General features: G+C 39.2%; 1 protein-coding gene across 1 annotated transcript in view; it reads right to left on the bottom strand.

The window, feature by feature from the left end:
* Positions 1–6432: 6432 nt before the first annotated feature.
* Positions 6433–13825, bottom strand: part of znf407 (zinc finger protein 407) — a 60616-nt gene continuing 53223 nt past the window's right edge. Inside the window, exons 8-9 of the mRNA XM_057339902.1 lie at positions 10270–10448; positions 6433–7865 (exon numbers count right to left, since the gene is read on the bottom strand). Coding sequence (XP_057195885.1) covers positions 7024–7865; positions 10270–10448 — 1021 coding nt within the window. The 3' untranslated portion in view covers positions 6433–7023. The remainder of the gene's footprint in view (positions 7866–10269; positions 10449–13825) is intronic.

Raw genomic sequence — 13825 nt, 5'->3', positions numbered from 1 at the left:
GCAACACAAAGCTACCTATCCACTGGCATCAACATTTGTAGAGAAAAGCTTTTATGTTGATGACGGGTTAATCAGCGTCCCATAAGTTGAGGAAGCCAAGAAACTGATCACTGAGTCACAGGAGTTGTGCAAAAAAGGAGGACTACGCCTTCATAAATTCAACTCAAATGAGGAAGCAGCCCTCGCCTGCTTAGATCCCTCAGAAAGAGCAGCAACCATCCAACCTCTAGGACTGGATCCAACCTTATCAGAGAGTGCACTCGGCATTCAATGGTCGATTAAAACCGACACTTTCAGCTTTAACATCAGTTTGAAAGATCAGCCTTCAACCCGGCGTGGGTGTCAGTCTGTCATTGCCTCTCTTTATGACCCACTTGGATTCATCGCTCCATTCAGCCTAACTGGAAAGCGTATACTTCAAGAGCTGTGTCACAGAGGCATCGGATGGGATGATCAACTCCCAGAAGATATGAGACCACGGTGGGAGGAGTGGATAAATGGTCTTCACAAGTTGAAAGAGATTTCAATTCCAAGATGTTACCACCCCTATGACTGCCATAACATTGTCAGAGTAGAGTTGCACCATTTTTCGGATGCCAGCTGCGTGGGATATGGTGCATGTTCTTACCTCAGGTACAAAAATGACAAAGATGAAGTCCATTGCAGTCTTGTGTTGGAGAAAGCAAGGGTTGCACCCTCAAAGGTCACAAGTATCCCAAGACTAGAACTCACAGCAGCAGTGGTTTCCACAAAAGTCAATGTCATGTTAAAAGGTGAACTTGACATAAAGATTGATGAAGAGGTTTTCTGGACAGATTCACAAGTTGTGCTTGGGTACATTAATAATGATGCCCGTAGGATCCACATATTTGTTGCGAACCGTGTTCAGTTAATAAGAGATAACAGTGATCCCAGTCAGTGGCACTACGTGGACACCGCAGAAAACCCAGACGATCACGCATCCCAAGGGCTTCGTGCTTCAGACATTCATTCAACAAACTGGCTGCGAGGACCGAAGTTTCTCTGGGAGCGTGAATTACATCTAACACCCAGCACGCCATCAGAATTACTCGTTGGTGATCCTGAAGTCAAGACAATTCAGGTGCTTGCAACAGAAGTCAAAAACTACAATGACATCCTCAGGCGTCTGAGTCAGTTTTCCTCCTGGACAACAATTCTTAAGGTGGTTGCAAGAATCAAGAGGCTGGGGTCTAAATCGAAACAACACAGTGAGTATGTGACTGTTAAGGAGCGTGAGAAGGCTGCAGACGAAGTGATTAAGATCATACAGCAACAAGCCTTCCCCCAGGAGATAAAGATGCTTCAGGGTAAAAAAGACCTTCCAAACTCAAGCTCTCTATTCCGTCTAAACCCTATCTGGTCTGAAGGACTCCTCCTTGTTGGTGGGAGATTGAAACAGTCATCGCTCTGTCACAAAATCAAGCACCCAGTTATCTTACCAAATAACAGCCACATCACCAAGCTGATTGTGTAACATTTCCACACAAAGACATGCCATCAGGGTCGAAGCCAGACTTTAATGGAGCTTCGGGCCAACGGATTCTGGGTAATTGGTGGGAGCAAGCTGGTTGCTAAGCTGATACACACTTGTGTGTTCTGCAGGAAACTACGACGGCCGACAGAGAGGAAGCAAATGGCCGAACTTCCCAAAGAACGCGTCGAAGCCTCAGCACCTTTCACATACAGCGGCATAGACTGTTTCGGCCCTTTCATTGTAAAGAAAGCCAGCAAAGAATACAAAAGATACGGCTTGATTTTCACATGTCTGTACTCTAGAGCTGTTCATATCGAAATGCTCGAAGATTTATCAACAGACTCATTCATCAACTCATTGAGATGCTTCATCAGCCTGAGAGGAGCTGTTCAACAACTACAATGTGACCAAGGCTCTAATTTTGTAGGAGCCAGAAAAGAGCTCAAGGAAGCACTTAAACAATGTGACACTAAGCTGCTGGAAATCTTCCTGACTGAGAAGCAGTGCGAATTTGTCTTTAATGCTCCCTCTGACAGTCACGCAGGCGGTGTCTGGGAGCGACAGATCAGAACTGTTAGAAATGTGCTGAATGCCACCTTTGCACAGTGCCCAGGTCGACTTGATGACGCCTCCCTCAGAACACTGCTATATGAGGCCATGGCTATTGTTAACAGCCGCCCGTTAACAGTGGATGGAATCAATGATCCTCAGGCACTTGAGCCTATAACACCGAATCACCTCACCTTTATGATGAAATCTAAAGTTGCTCTTCCTCCCCCAGGAGTATTTGTTAAGGAAGACCTGTACGCGACAAAGAGGTGGAGAAGAGTTCAGTACCTTATCGAACAGTTTTGGAGCCGCTGGAAAAAGGAGTATCTGCTGAACATATGCATGAGACAGAAATGGCACTTACCTCAGCGCAACCTCAAAGTGAATGATATTGTCATTATTAAAGACGACAACCTCCCAAGAAATCAGTGGCAACTTGGACGAGTGATTGAGACTGTTCAAAGTAGCGATGGCTTAGTTCGTCAAGTTAAAGTGCAAGTTGGGGATAGGAAACCTCATAAAAAACAAGATCCTCCCTCCAAGCTCTCTGTTATTGAGAGACCAATCAAAAAATTGGTGCTCCTCCTTGAGAACTGATTAGAACAAAGCAATTAACAACACTGCTTTATTATGCATGATGCTATAACGTTACACATCTGATAGCTTAACTTGAAGCTAGTCATTTCTTAGAGTCAAGAAATCCTGTACAATTCATTTACTCTTTGTGTATTTGTTCATTCATTATACTAGGATTTGGTGGAAGTGTAAATGTCCGATAAATTGCATTAATACTCTCCTACTCAGTATTATATTTATGCGTTAACAAGACATTGTAGTTCTACAATGACACCTTGTGGTCTGTTCTGCTTTTATTTTGAAAAGCGCCGTTTTCTTCTTCCGATGTTTTTTGTGACGCCAAACTTCCGGTTACTCTCTCTTCACAATGTGGTGCTCATGCATCGTCGGAGGAACGGTAAAACTTAGATCCGAACTGTGAGGGTGTGTCGAGCTAGACAGCATGCTAGCTGATGGTGGAAGGCACTCACTTAATCCTTGGTGTTTCGAGTCAGATCCGTGGGCGTGGCTTGTTGGTTTTGACTAAATCTTTGGTGTTTCAAGTCTTACGAAACCTTTACCCTAACCCACACCCTAACCCTAACCTTACTCTAACCATCTAAACTACCTATGATTGTTAAAATTGACGAAAAAACACGTTTGGGTGATCACGTCTGACTCGAAACACCAAGGATTTAGTGAGTGCCGATGGTGGAAGCTCTTTGATTAGCGCCCTTGGAGAGCGAAATGAGGTATAAAATGTGGAGATTGTGTTACTATCAGCTAAGATTTGTCTAAGGAAAAGGAGAATGTCATTATTTCATTTGTTTATTAGTTGGTTAAAACGATGTATATTGGGTGTAAACATGATTAATATGTGAGCATGATTAATATGTGAATTTGTGAAACTACAAGAAGCATTTTGTATTTCTTCTGTTTTTTATTCTGTAGTTTTCACGGTGTACAAGGTTCTTATGGTGCATAGTTCTCGTTGAGAGGAAGAAATAAACCAACACCCGTTTGAAACTCTCTGCGTCTGGATCAATAAATCCAAGGGGCCGCTACAGCATGATGTACGTGTTATATGTTGTATTATAGGAAGAAATATTATAAAATGATCAAAAGATATGTGCAATAAACATCTTCTCTAAAACGTACCGTTCTGTTCTTTTTTCTGTCAGTATATTCATAAATGTTTCTTGTGGATTTCTGCATGTGTTTTTAATTTATCTTAATAACTAACTATTTTGCATAAGAACTGTGTTGGCAAAATATAAACACAAGCAACACTAGTAAAGTCAGTGTTTATGTCTAATCCATATATTAGACAAGTGATCTCTTATTAAATAATTGCACATTTAAATGATTTCAATAGCCTATTATTATATACTTTGCAAACTGCACGAGACGTTTTAGTAAAAAACACAAGTGATCTCTTATTAAATAATTGCACATTTAAATGATTTCAATAGCCTATTATTATATACTTTGCAAACTGCGTGAGAAAAACAACAACCTGTAAACCTTATTGCATACCTGAGTGACCCAAAATTGTTAATGAATTATAAATACATAACTTTACAGAAATGCATCAAAAGCAAGAGTTAAAAACTGCATGAATATGTGTAAGGGAAGTCAGGAAATAAGTTATTTTTGTATGTAATACATTAAAACAAGCATCTGTCATATCACGTGACAAAAGAACGAACGACTCAAACCCGATGACTCGATGAACTAATCATTTCTGTTTCCGGCACAGTCTGCATAGACTGGCCTATGGGGTTGTCACGTGACAAAAGAACGAACGACTCGGACCCGTGGACTCGGTAGGTGAACTAATCATTTATGTTTTCTGTAAATGCAGCCTATATAGGCAAAATAAGTCTCTAGAGTTGAGCTATAAATCCTTTTTGTTTCTTGTACAGATTTCAGAGTTTATATGGCTGTCAGGAAATAATTAAATAACTGTTTCTCATAACTTGTCCCTAACTACAATATAAGTTATTTCTTATTATATATCTGATCAAACCTAGCATAAATAAACGTTATGGGGTAATTTGGCTATTAACATGCAACATTAATTTAACTCTGCTCAGATGAACGAAATGACTCGAAAAAAGATTCGTTCATTTTGCTGAACGAGATTCAAACATCCGAATCGCAAAAATGACTCGAACTTCCCATCACTACCCAGATAGCACAATCCATCTGGTCTACGTCTATTTGACGTCTGCATTTACATCTGCAAAACATAGTTTGCTCATCTGCAATATGTCTCGGAGACGTCTGAACGTCTGTAATACGTCTGCTAAAGATCTGGAGATCTGCTGCATAAAAACATCTGCTAAACATCTTAGAAAGAGCTGATTTACATCCATTCTAAATCATAAACATTTTACAGACATCTTCTAGATGTCTATGTGACGTCTGACAGCAGACGTCTCTGAGACGTATTGCAGATGAGCAAACGATGTATTGTAGATGTCTTGCAGATGTAAATGCAGACGTCAAATAGACGTAAACCAGATGTATGTGTGCTATCAGGGTACGAGAAATGCACCCCTGCCAGATTATGCTCCACATTCAATAACACGCTGTCCGATTGGCTAATACCCCTCCACGCACCTAATCCTAATCCTAACCCCTCCCCTAACACCTAATCCTCACCCTAACCATTTTCTGGCAGGGGTGCATTTCTCGGCATTACACCGGGTGCAGGCAGGGGAGAACTAAAAACATGTCTATCAGGTTGGACACTTTTGTGCTTCCTGCAGTATGCTGAACCTACAGCAGACCATGGGATTTTGCTAATTATCGCTGATGAAGTGGAAATTATAAAAATGTTTTTGTTTTGAGAAAAGTACAATGACAACAAATATGATATAAAAACTTACACTTGTGTAAGACATAGACATTTCTTAACCAGAATGCATTGAATTTATAAAGAGACAGTAGATCGAATGAAGTCAAACACGACTATTAATTTGGCAGATACGTTGTGTAGAAGCGTGTACAGCATGCACAGTAAATATGATATACACTGTTATGTATGTAATCTAGTGCGTTTTATGCCCCAACATTTAGTCGCTCCAGCTTGCTGGATGTGTTGCATAGCAACGCTGACGCCACGTATTATCTCTCCATGCTACCTCTTTATTGTAAAGAGGTGAAGAATCGTTTTAACTTAACTTTGCTTTGTTCCTCATCACCTATCTTCAAATACACATTGCATTTGAGAACATCTGTTTGCGCATACACTACTGTACACATCCTTTAGGACCTTTGGGACATTTCCATGTGTAAAACATTGTGAACTATATGCATGTACAATGGAACAGTGTGTATTGCAAAGTTTCCAATTATTTCCTATAGAAGATTTAGAATTTGATGCTACATAAAACAAAAGTAACATGCCACTGATGTTTGTTATTTTGTTCTATGAGTGAACTGTGATTCACATTTTAACCATTTTTTCTTTGTTATTCAAAAACTCAGTATCATCATAAATACACTTTTTTGTTCTTCATGCCTTGAAGCGGCATTATTTCCCATTGCAGTTCAAATACACAATACACTATAACAATGTGGGTCAAATAAATAGCTATTTGATTTCTGAGCATTAAGGGACATTTTCCACATAAACTTACTAATACAGACAAAATCAAGTAATGTAGCCTCTTTAGCAGCACTGTGAATAGCTTTATCACATTATGCACCGATTTGTTGGATGCATAATGCTTTATTTACACACCTTGATTAACCACTTTGATTTCTTCACTCTTGTATGCTGCTTTGGATAAGAGGTGTATTTGAAACAAAGAAATGTTGCCATCAACATTTTTTTTTTATTAGAAAAGAGGACAAACAGCATTATTCAATGCTTTACTTTAATAATGAATGCCAGACTGCCAAAAATGAGCAAAACAATTCAACACAGATCACAACAATCAACAGATCACATCCCACTAAAGTAAAATTCTTAAATAGCAACTGATTGTAAACATAATAGTAGGTACTTTCAAATTTAAGTTCATCTATTTTCTTGGTGATGAATATATATTTACTTTTTATTTTAAGGTCTGCTTTTTGTTGGCTAGTATTTTATTGAATCAGACGTTTAGCCCTCAGTTCACAAACAAGGAATTGTATTTTAAGTATGCAAAATGTTTATGTTAAACAAGGTTTTGTTAGTCATCTAAAAAAGTAGAGTTTTGCATTTTAAGTTAATAACTGTGCCCATGTGACCCTGGGTCATGAGCAAAATTCTGCCTTTTCATAGAACATCAGTGAATCCCAATAAGCTTGCTTTTGAATGGTCACAGGAAATGATACTGATGAGTCTCTGAAGGAAAGAACACTAGTGCGCTATCATTTTAGTAAAAAGAAAAGTATCAAAAGGATCTACAATCTGTCATGCCTTCCCCTCACTCGGGACTAATTTTGGAGTACACTATTGTCTCCTCTCCAGATGGGTCTTCTATAGTACCCTCCACTTGTAGAGTTGAGCCGTCAAGCTGCGTGACTATGTAATGTGTCCCCTCGTCATTGACGACAACCTGAGTAAGACCCTCTCTCATCATTATCTGACTAGCTGCAAACTGTAGCACCTCTTGCATTTCCATGGATGCGGGCTCATGGGTAGAACCCAGTACCTCAGCCATCACACCCACTGATTCGGTGACCTCTTCATACATATGCCCTTCACTCTGTCTCTCTGCCTGGGATAGATGACCTTCAATCTCTTCTGGGATCTGTTCTGAGACTGTGGTGGTGGTAATCTCTCCCTCTCCAGCGCTGTCCTGTTGCCCCAGCTCTGTAACAGCACAAAGCAAGGCATCCAGAGCAGACTCTGACATACTGGTGGGAGCACCCTCGCCTTCTTGTCTGATTTTTCCTACAGTCTCTCCGGATGACTCCACAAGCACATATTGGGTGGTGGTACCTGGAATCTGGATCTGCCCTTCCCTGAGCTGGGCCTCCACTGAGGACACCTCTTGCCCAGAAGTGATGAGCTGGCCATCCTCAGTGATGTGCAGCACCTCGGCCATTTGACCGGACATAGCGAGGGTCTGTAGAGTGGCTGCAGCAGACTCTTCCAGGGCCTGATTGATGGCCACCTCTCCCCCATCGTAGCCCTGAATGATGATAACCTGCTGAACCGTCTCTGAGCCCAGTTTGGTTTCATCTGGGGCAAAAGCAGCCTCTGTTTGCACAAAGGATGCCCCCTGTCCCTTCAGACGACACTCGAAAGACTTGGACACAATACCTGGCACAAACACGAGAGAGAAAAGAAACACTGGTAGTGAACACGTTTGACAACTTTAGTCATTGACGGCGCCAGCACAAATATTAATGTTACAGCATGTGCCCCGTCAGTAGTATGCAAGTGAACTTGAACAAAGTTCCATGCTAAACAAGAACGTGTCACTCCTGTCGCGGGTGTGCTGTACTGGAAGATTGCACCTAGGGATGCTCATTTCGGTTAATTTCCCTAACCGAGAACCGACACTCGTTATCCGAACATTAACCGTTATTACATGCTGCGTCTCATTTCGAAGGCTGCGTCCTCCAGAGGTCGCGTTTGTCCGCCGAATACGACTTCGCATGCGACATCCGGAGGACGCAGACTTAGAAATGAGACACAGCTACAGTTGACGAGGGTCTGTGACACGTTAAAAACATTTTTCACTGATTTATTTTAACGTGCAAACAGCATCATAACGAATAGATCAACAATAGCACCTGCATTCACAAATTATTACATTTTCACGAACCTGCAGCGTTTTGGACAATGGAGAAAAACTAAAATAATATAAATCCAAAGCATAAAATAAACAGGCAAGAAAAAAAACTGAACACAGAAGAACCTGCAAAGTTATTTCCGTCAGAAAGTTTTTTCATCATATAAAAATAGCAGGCCTACCTCAATCCAAAGCTTGGAGTATTTATTTAATAAAGTAACATGTTTACGTGTTGTGGTGACAGTCTGGAGCCTGTTTACAATTAGACCCGCGGCAGAAAACACCCTTTCAGATGGCACGGATGTCCCAGGAATGTAGAGATAACGCCTCGGGAAGCGCGTCACATTTGCTTTCCACCGGTCAGTCTTAGCTAAACATATATAAATCTGATCTGCTATACCACCCAAAATACAAAAAACATTTTTTACTTATTCATATTTCACATTCGTATTTTTACATCACGTCTAAAAGAAGGCAGGGAAACCACCGGTCGCGCCGTTTTCTTCTCCTTTCCAAAGCGCACGGGCAGCCGATGCTAAGCATCCATGAGATAAGTTTATGTAAAGGATAAATTGATGACTAGCACCCAGGGGCCATTTGGTGCCCTAGGCGAGCTTGACTGATGGCACCCCTTCCACACGAGAAAAGAACTCATGTCCAAAGAAGTTTAATTAATTTTTTATGTCAAAGTATTGTTGTAGATAGAGGGATGGCAAAAACTGTTGAAAAAAATAAATAGACATTATAATTTTAATTATATATATTTTTCTCGCCGCATATTTGGCGCCCCTCACTAGATGGCGCCCTAGGCAAGCGCCTATGTCGCCTGTAGGAAGGACCGCCACTGCTAGCACCGAAATTCCCTTGCAGTAGCTCCGCTTTTAGCTTTGCTGAGACGTAGACACGCCGGGAAGACAGAGAATGTCACAGCGTTGCGAGCGCGATTCTCTCGTGTCTAACGTTACATTTAAAACAAAGAACTTGAGCTTGAGCAAGGCTGGCAGTGGCACTCCGTTTGTAAAGCCCTGACAAATGTGGCCTCAACAATCAACAATCAGATGAATAACACGTGTCCTGTTTCCTCAAGTGATTTGCGTGATCGGATTTAAATCTGTGAAAACGTTTCGGAGGGCATTTACACCTAGTCGCACGCGTCTGCACGCTCCGTGAGTTAATGCTTAGCATGTTTTTCTTTAACCATACAGAAAACTAAAAACATGTATGATTTAAAAGTTATTTAAAAACGTATTATTAAATTATTTTTATTATTAAAAATATATGATTAATATTATTAAACTTAAAATAAACATACCTTTTAAATCGTTTAACTGATAGTATTAACCGATCGAAATTTTGACTATTGGTTAACGGTTAAACTGTCAATATGAGCATCCCTAATTGCATCCATGACTTGGGTGATCGTTTTGTGTGATGGGAGCTTTTTACTGGGGCTCAACATAATGTAATAAATCTTTTAAAACTTCTCATTCAACAACATTAATAGTCAGCTACTTTTTTGTCATCATTTCAACAAGTATCTATCATTATGTCTGTTCTGCTTGTGTCTTTTTTCTGTTTGACAGTAAAAATTTGATCCTGAAATATGTCATGATGCATTTGACTTGTGGTAAACTTGGATGACAGCTGATGGTGCACATCTTGCATTTGTTATCTTTTTGACTATTTTCATAAAATAAAAGCCTATTCTCTGAAAAAAAATGTAATCATTGTTTTCATGATCATCGTTTTTATGAATGTTTCTGTGACATCCTCATGCCCATGTTAGATTGACAGACAGACATCAACTGCATTGTGTTCTGTTCCATAATGTAAGTCTTAGATGTCACTTTCTTGACAGAAAATGAAAATATAAACAAATGAAAGAAAATAATGAGTTAATTAATATCAGACAAAACAGAAAAAAGATACCTGCATGAAGATAAGCCAAGTCTGGGTTTTCAATGTCAGGGTGGGTCTCTTTGAGATGATTTCTAAAGTCCATCGGGGCATTGGTGCCGTAGCTGCACAACGGGCAGTTATACATCATCACTCCCTCATGCTTGCCTGTGTGAAGGATGTGCTTACGGATGTTCTCTGCACAGTTGGATCTGACAAAAAAAAAAACACCGGAAAGGGTCAGATAGAAAGAAGTGATTATCCATTTTAACCGCAAAGCTAAAAAATATATTTTTGTAATAGCATTAATATAAATATTATATCAAATATATATTAAATTGACATTTTTAAACACAATAACTTGTTTGAACAAATTCCATTAACTAGTTACTTCCAGCAACTGTCTATTTTGTTGACTGCCGATCAGAGACCCGTGACTTTTGACCTTGGGTGCTCTGATTCCCCACCACCCTCTATGATTACAAATAACTGCATTAGAGTGGAATAACTGATTGGGTTGCAAACATATGACAGAGACATCGCCCTCCTCACAAAACCAATACAGACTACTACACAAAACCTGCCTCACAGTTAAAGCTGACACATCATGTCATAAAGTTAACAAAACAAAGGCCACTTTTACTGACACTTGAAATGAATCTCTCACTGATTTACTACTGCTTTGTGCCCAGTATATTTATAGTTAGACTTCTATGGAGTAAAAGCGTGTGTTCAACTTGCTGCAGAGCTGCGCAGGCTGATCAGTGTAAGACATCACAGTACCAGAAGAGAAGATTGTTCCATGCTATTGAATTACTCTCACGATCCTTTGAAGTTATACGCTGATCAGTCTGCGCAGTGCTGAAGAAAGTCGAAAAGAGCTATTCCAATAGGAACATTTTGATGTTTCAGACCGAATCAAAATATTATGTGTGTATTCTTCACATGGGAAAAGCATTTATGATGCTACACAAAAGACTACTAGCAGTGTTTATCAATTTAAGTACTTGAAATCGTATATTGTTATGTTAAACGGCATACTTGTGTATGTGTAAACGTTTTGCAATGTAAAGTAAAATAGAGACAAATGTGTTTGAAGCAAAAAGACGTGCTGAATAGCACTAACTGAAAAAAAGCATTGTATTTTACAGTGCTTGCATTTTAAGGTTCTGCAATTCAACATGGTTGCATATTTAAGGTGTGATTTTTTCAAATGTAAAAATTTCACACACAGTTTCACCGTGTGTCCCAGCGGCTTCGGGTCTAAAACGTTGACAAAATATGCCTTGGGCACAGGTCGTGTCCGATATGGCATGGGGTCTCTGGTAATTTATAATGAATGTGCTTTTACCAATCGCCCCGAAAGACACAAATTAAATACATTTTATGGTTAGGTAAACAACAAATATTTGTTACGCCAAACTTTACAAGACATACTTAGGTTAATATACCGTGAGTGATTGACATTTTAGCATTTAATGAACAGACAGCAACTCAAGCAATTGGCGTGTAGTCATACTCGCATGTCGTGTGTGGCACATTATTGGGAAACGCACACAGCATGCAACAAAAGTTTTTATCTTTGCGCTTAAAAACCATTTTACAGCTGTATAGATCCTAACGCCGTGAGGTATCTTGCTTGGCTGCACAAGACGTTTCGGGTCTAGTCGGGTTCTAAAGAAAGTGCTGTCTATTTTTATCTGGTCTATTTTATCTGGCCTGCTCAAGAAGTTCGCTTGGCTAAAATATCAGTTTTTCTGTCTCGTATTAACAAACGAATGTTTCCACAATTCCACAACATTGAGCATTTTCTGAGAGTCAAATTAAAACAAGATCATGCGAGGAAAATAAAAAGAATGTTTATTGAGATTGCAGCTATGTCATATAAACAGAAGCACATGGGAGAGTACGCATTAAAATCAGAGCATTTGTCAATAAGCTCCTAGTTGAGATCTCAGTTATTTGACCGCTTCAAACACAATACATGTCCTGTAAATGCTGATGATGTATTTATGTGAACACGATGTGCTGAAGTAAAAATAACTTAATTCCTTCGAGCCAGAGAAGAAAACCTAAAATTTTTGATGTTGATGATACATAAGAAGAGATCTATGAGATCAAATAAATTCACTTTATTTGAGCAGATGAGTGGACTGTGCTGCAAACATATAAAAAGTATCTGCATTTCTTGCTTTGGTCTTCGTCAGAAGCGACTTGCACCACCTGCTGGTGAAGCGGTCAGGCAGCAGGTAGAGATCATGCATTGGCGGAATCGGCGCTCTATTGCTTCTCCTGGGATTCCCAGATGTGAAACTTTGAATTTCAAGCCGAATTTGAACCATTGAATTTGTGGAAGCGAATTTTTAAACCGAAATAATATGAACTGAAATTTGTCTGTCGAATATTAAAGGTTGTATTTTAACTCAACTTTATTTATAAAAATAAAGTTTTATATTTTAAAGCAAGTTGAATTTTTTTTACGAAATTTAAAAGGTGAATTTTGATTATTGAATTTTTAAACGGTGAAACTGTGTGTGAAATTTTTACATTTGAAAAAATCACACCTTAAATATGCAACCATGTTGAATTGCAGAACCTTAAAATGCAAACACTGTTAATACAGTGCATTTTTTTCAGTTTGTGCTATTCAGCACGTCTTTTTTTATAGACAAAATAGATTACATTTGATACATTTGTCTCTATTTTACTTCCATATGTAAAGCACTATGGATTTTCTAATAATGAAGGTTAAATATTGGTAAAGCAGTTAGACCTGATCATCATTAAATCAATATAATATTCATAGTTGGCAAGGAAGCACCACCAAATACATCTAAAAAACTCGTACCTTTTGAAATTTAAGACAACCGTGAGGGTATTCCAACTCAACAATAAAGCCGTTCTCACTGACATATTTTCCTTTCTGTTGTCAGTTCTGACTTATAACGCGACATCATATACATTTACATTACATTTATGCATTTGGCAGATGCTTTTATCCACCTTAAAGATAAGATTGATCGTATTTTTATTGTCATTTCGATATGAACATGTTATTTAAGTATGGGCACCGAAACGTGCTTTTAAACGAGCCGTGGGGCCTCTGCTCTTTCTGGCAGCTCCTCTATCGTACATGCACGAGCACGGGCAGGCGCACACACGCACGCACACAAAGGTGTTAAAAAGTTCCTTAAAAAAGTTGGGGGGGGTTGGTTACTTTGGGGGACACTAAGTCATAAGTTCAAGAATGGGAACATATTCAAGTGTTTGCTGGTTATTTGTTACATTTTCTATTGGCAGAATAGGATTGTTACTTCAATAAAAAAATTTGAAGTTACACTTCGGCTTTGTGACTTTAGTGCTATACCTAAAGTAAATAAAATTACTTTATTTTAAGGTCAAATAAAATTGTCTTTTTGATCATTACCAATAATGAAAATAGAAGATATGCTGTCTCTTGCATCACAAAAATTCTCAATAGTTAAGTATGTGGTCTTGTAGTCATGATTTTTTTTCTGTCTCTGTCTTGTCTCAATTGGACTCGGTCTTGTCTTGGACTCGACAACAGTGGACTTGACTACAGCCCTAG

Source organism: Triplophysa rosa, linkage group LG8, assembly GCF_024868665.1.
Source record: "Triplophysa rosa linkage group LG8, Trosa_1v2, whole genome shotgun sequence".
Lineage (NCBI taxonomy): Eukaryota > Metazoa > Chordata > Actinopteri > Cypriniformes > Nemacheilidae > Triplophysa > Triplophysa rosa.
Note: the sequence above shows the minus strand (reverse complement) of the source record. Positions and strands in the feature narration are given on the sequence as shown.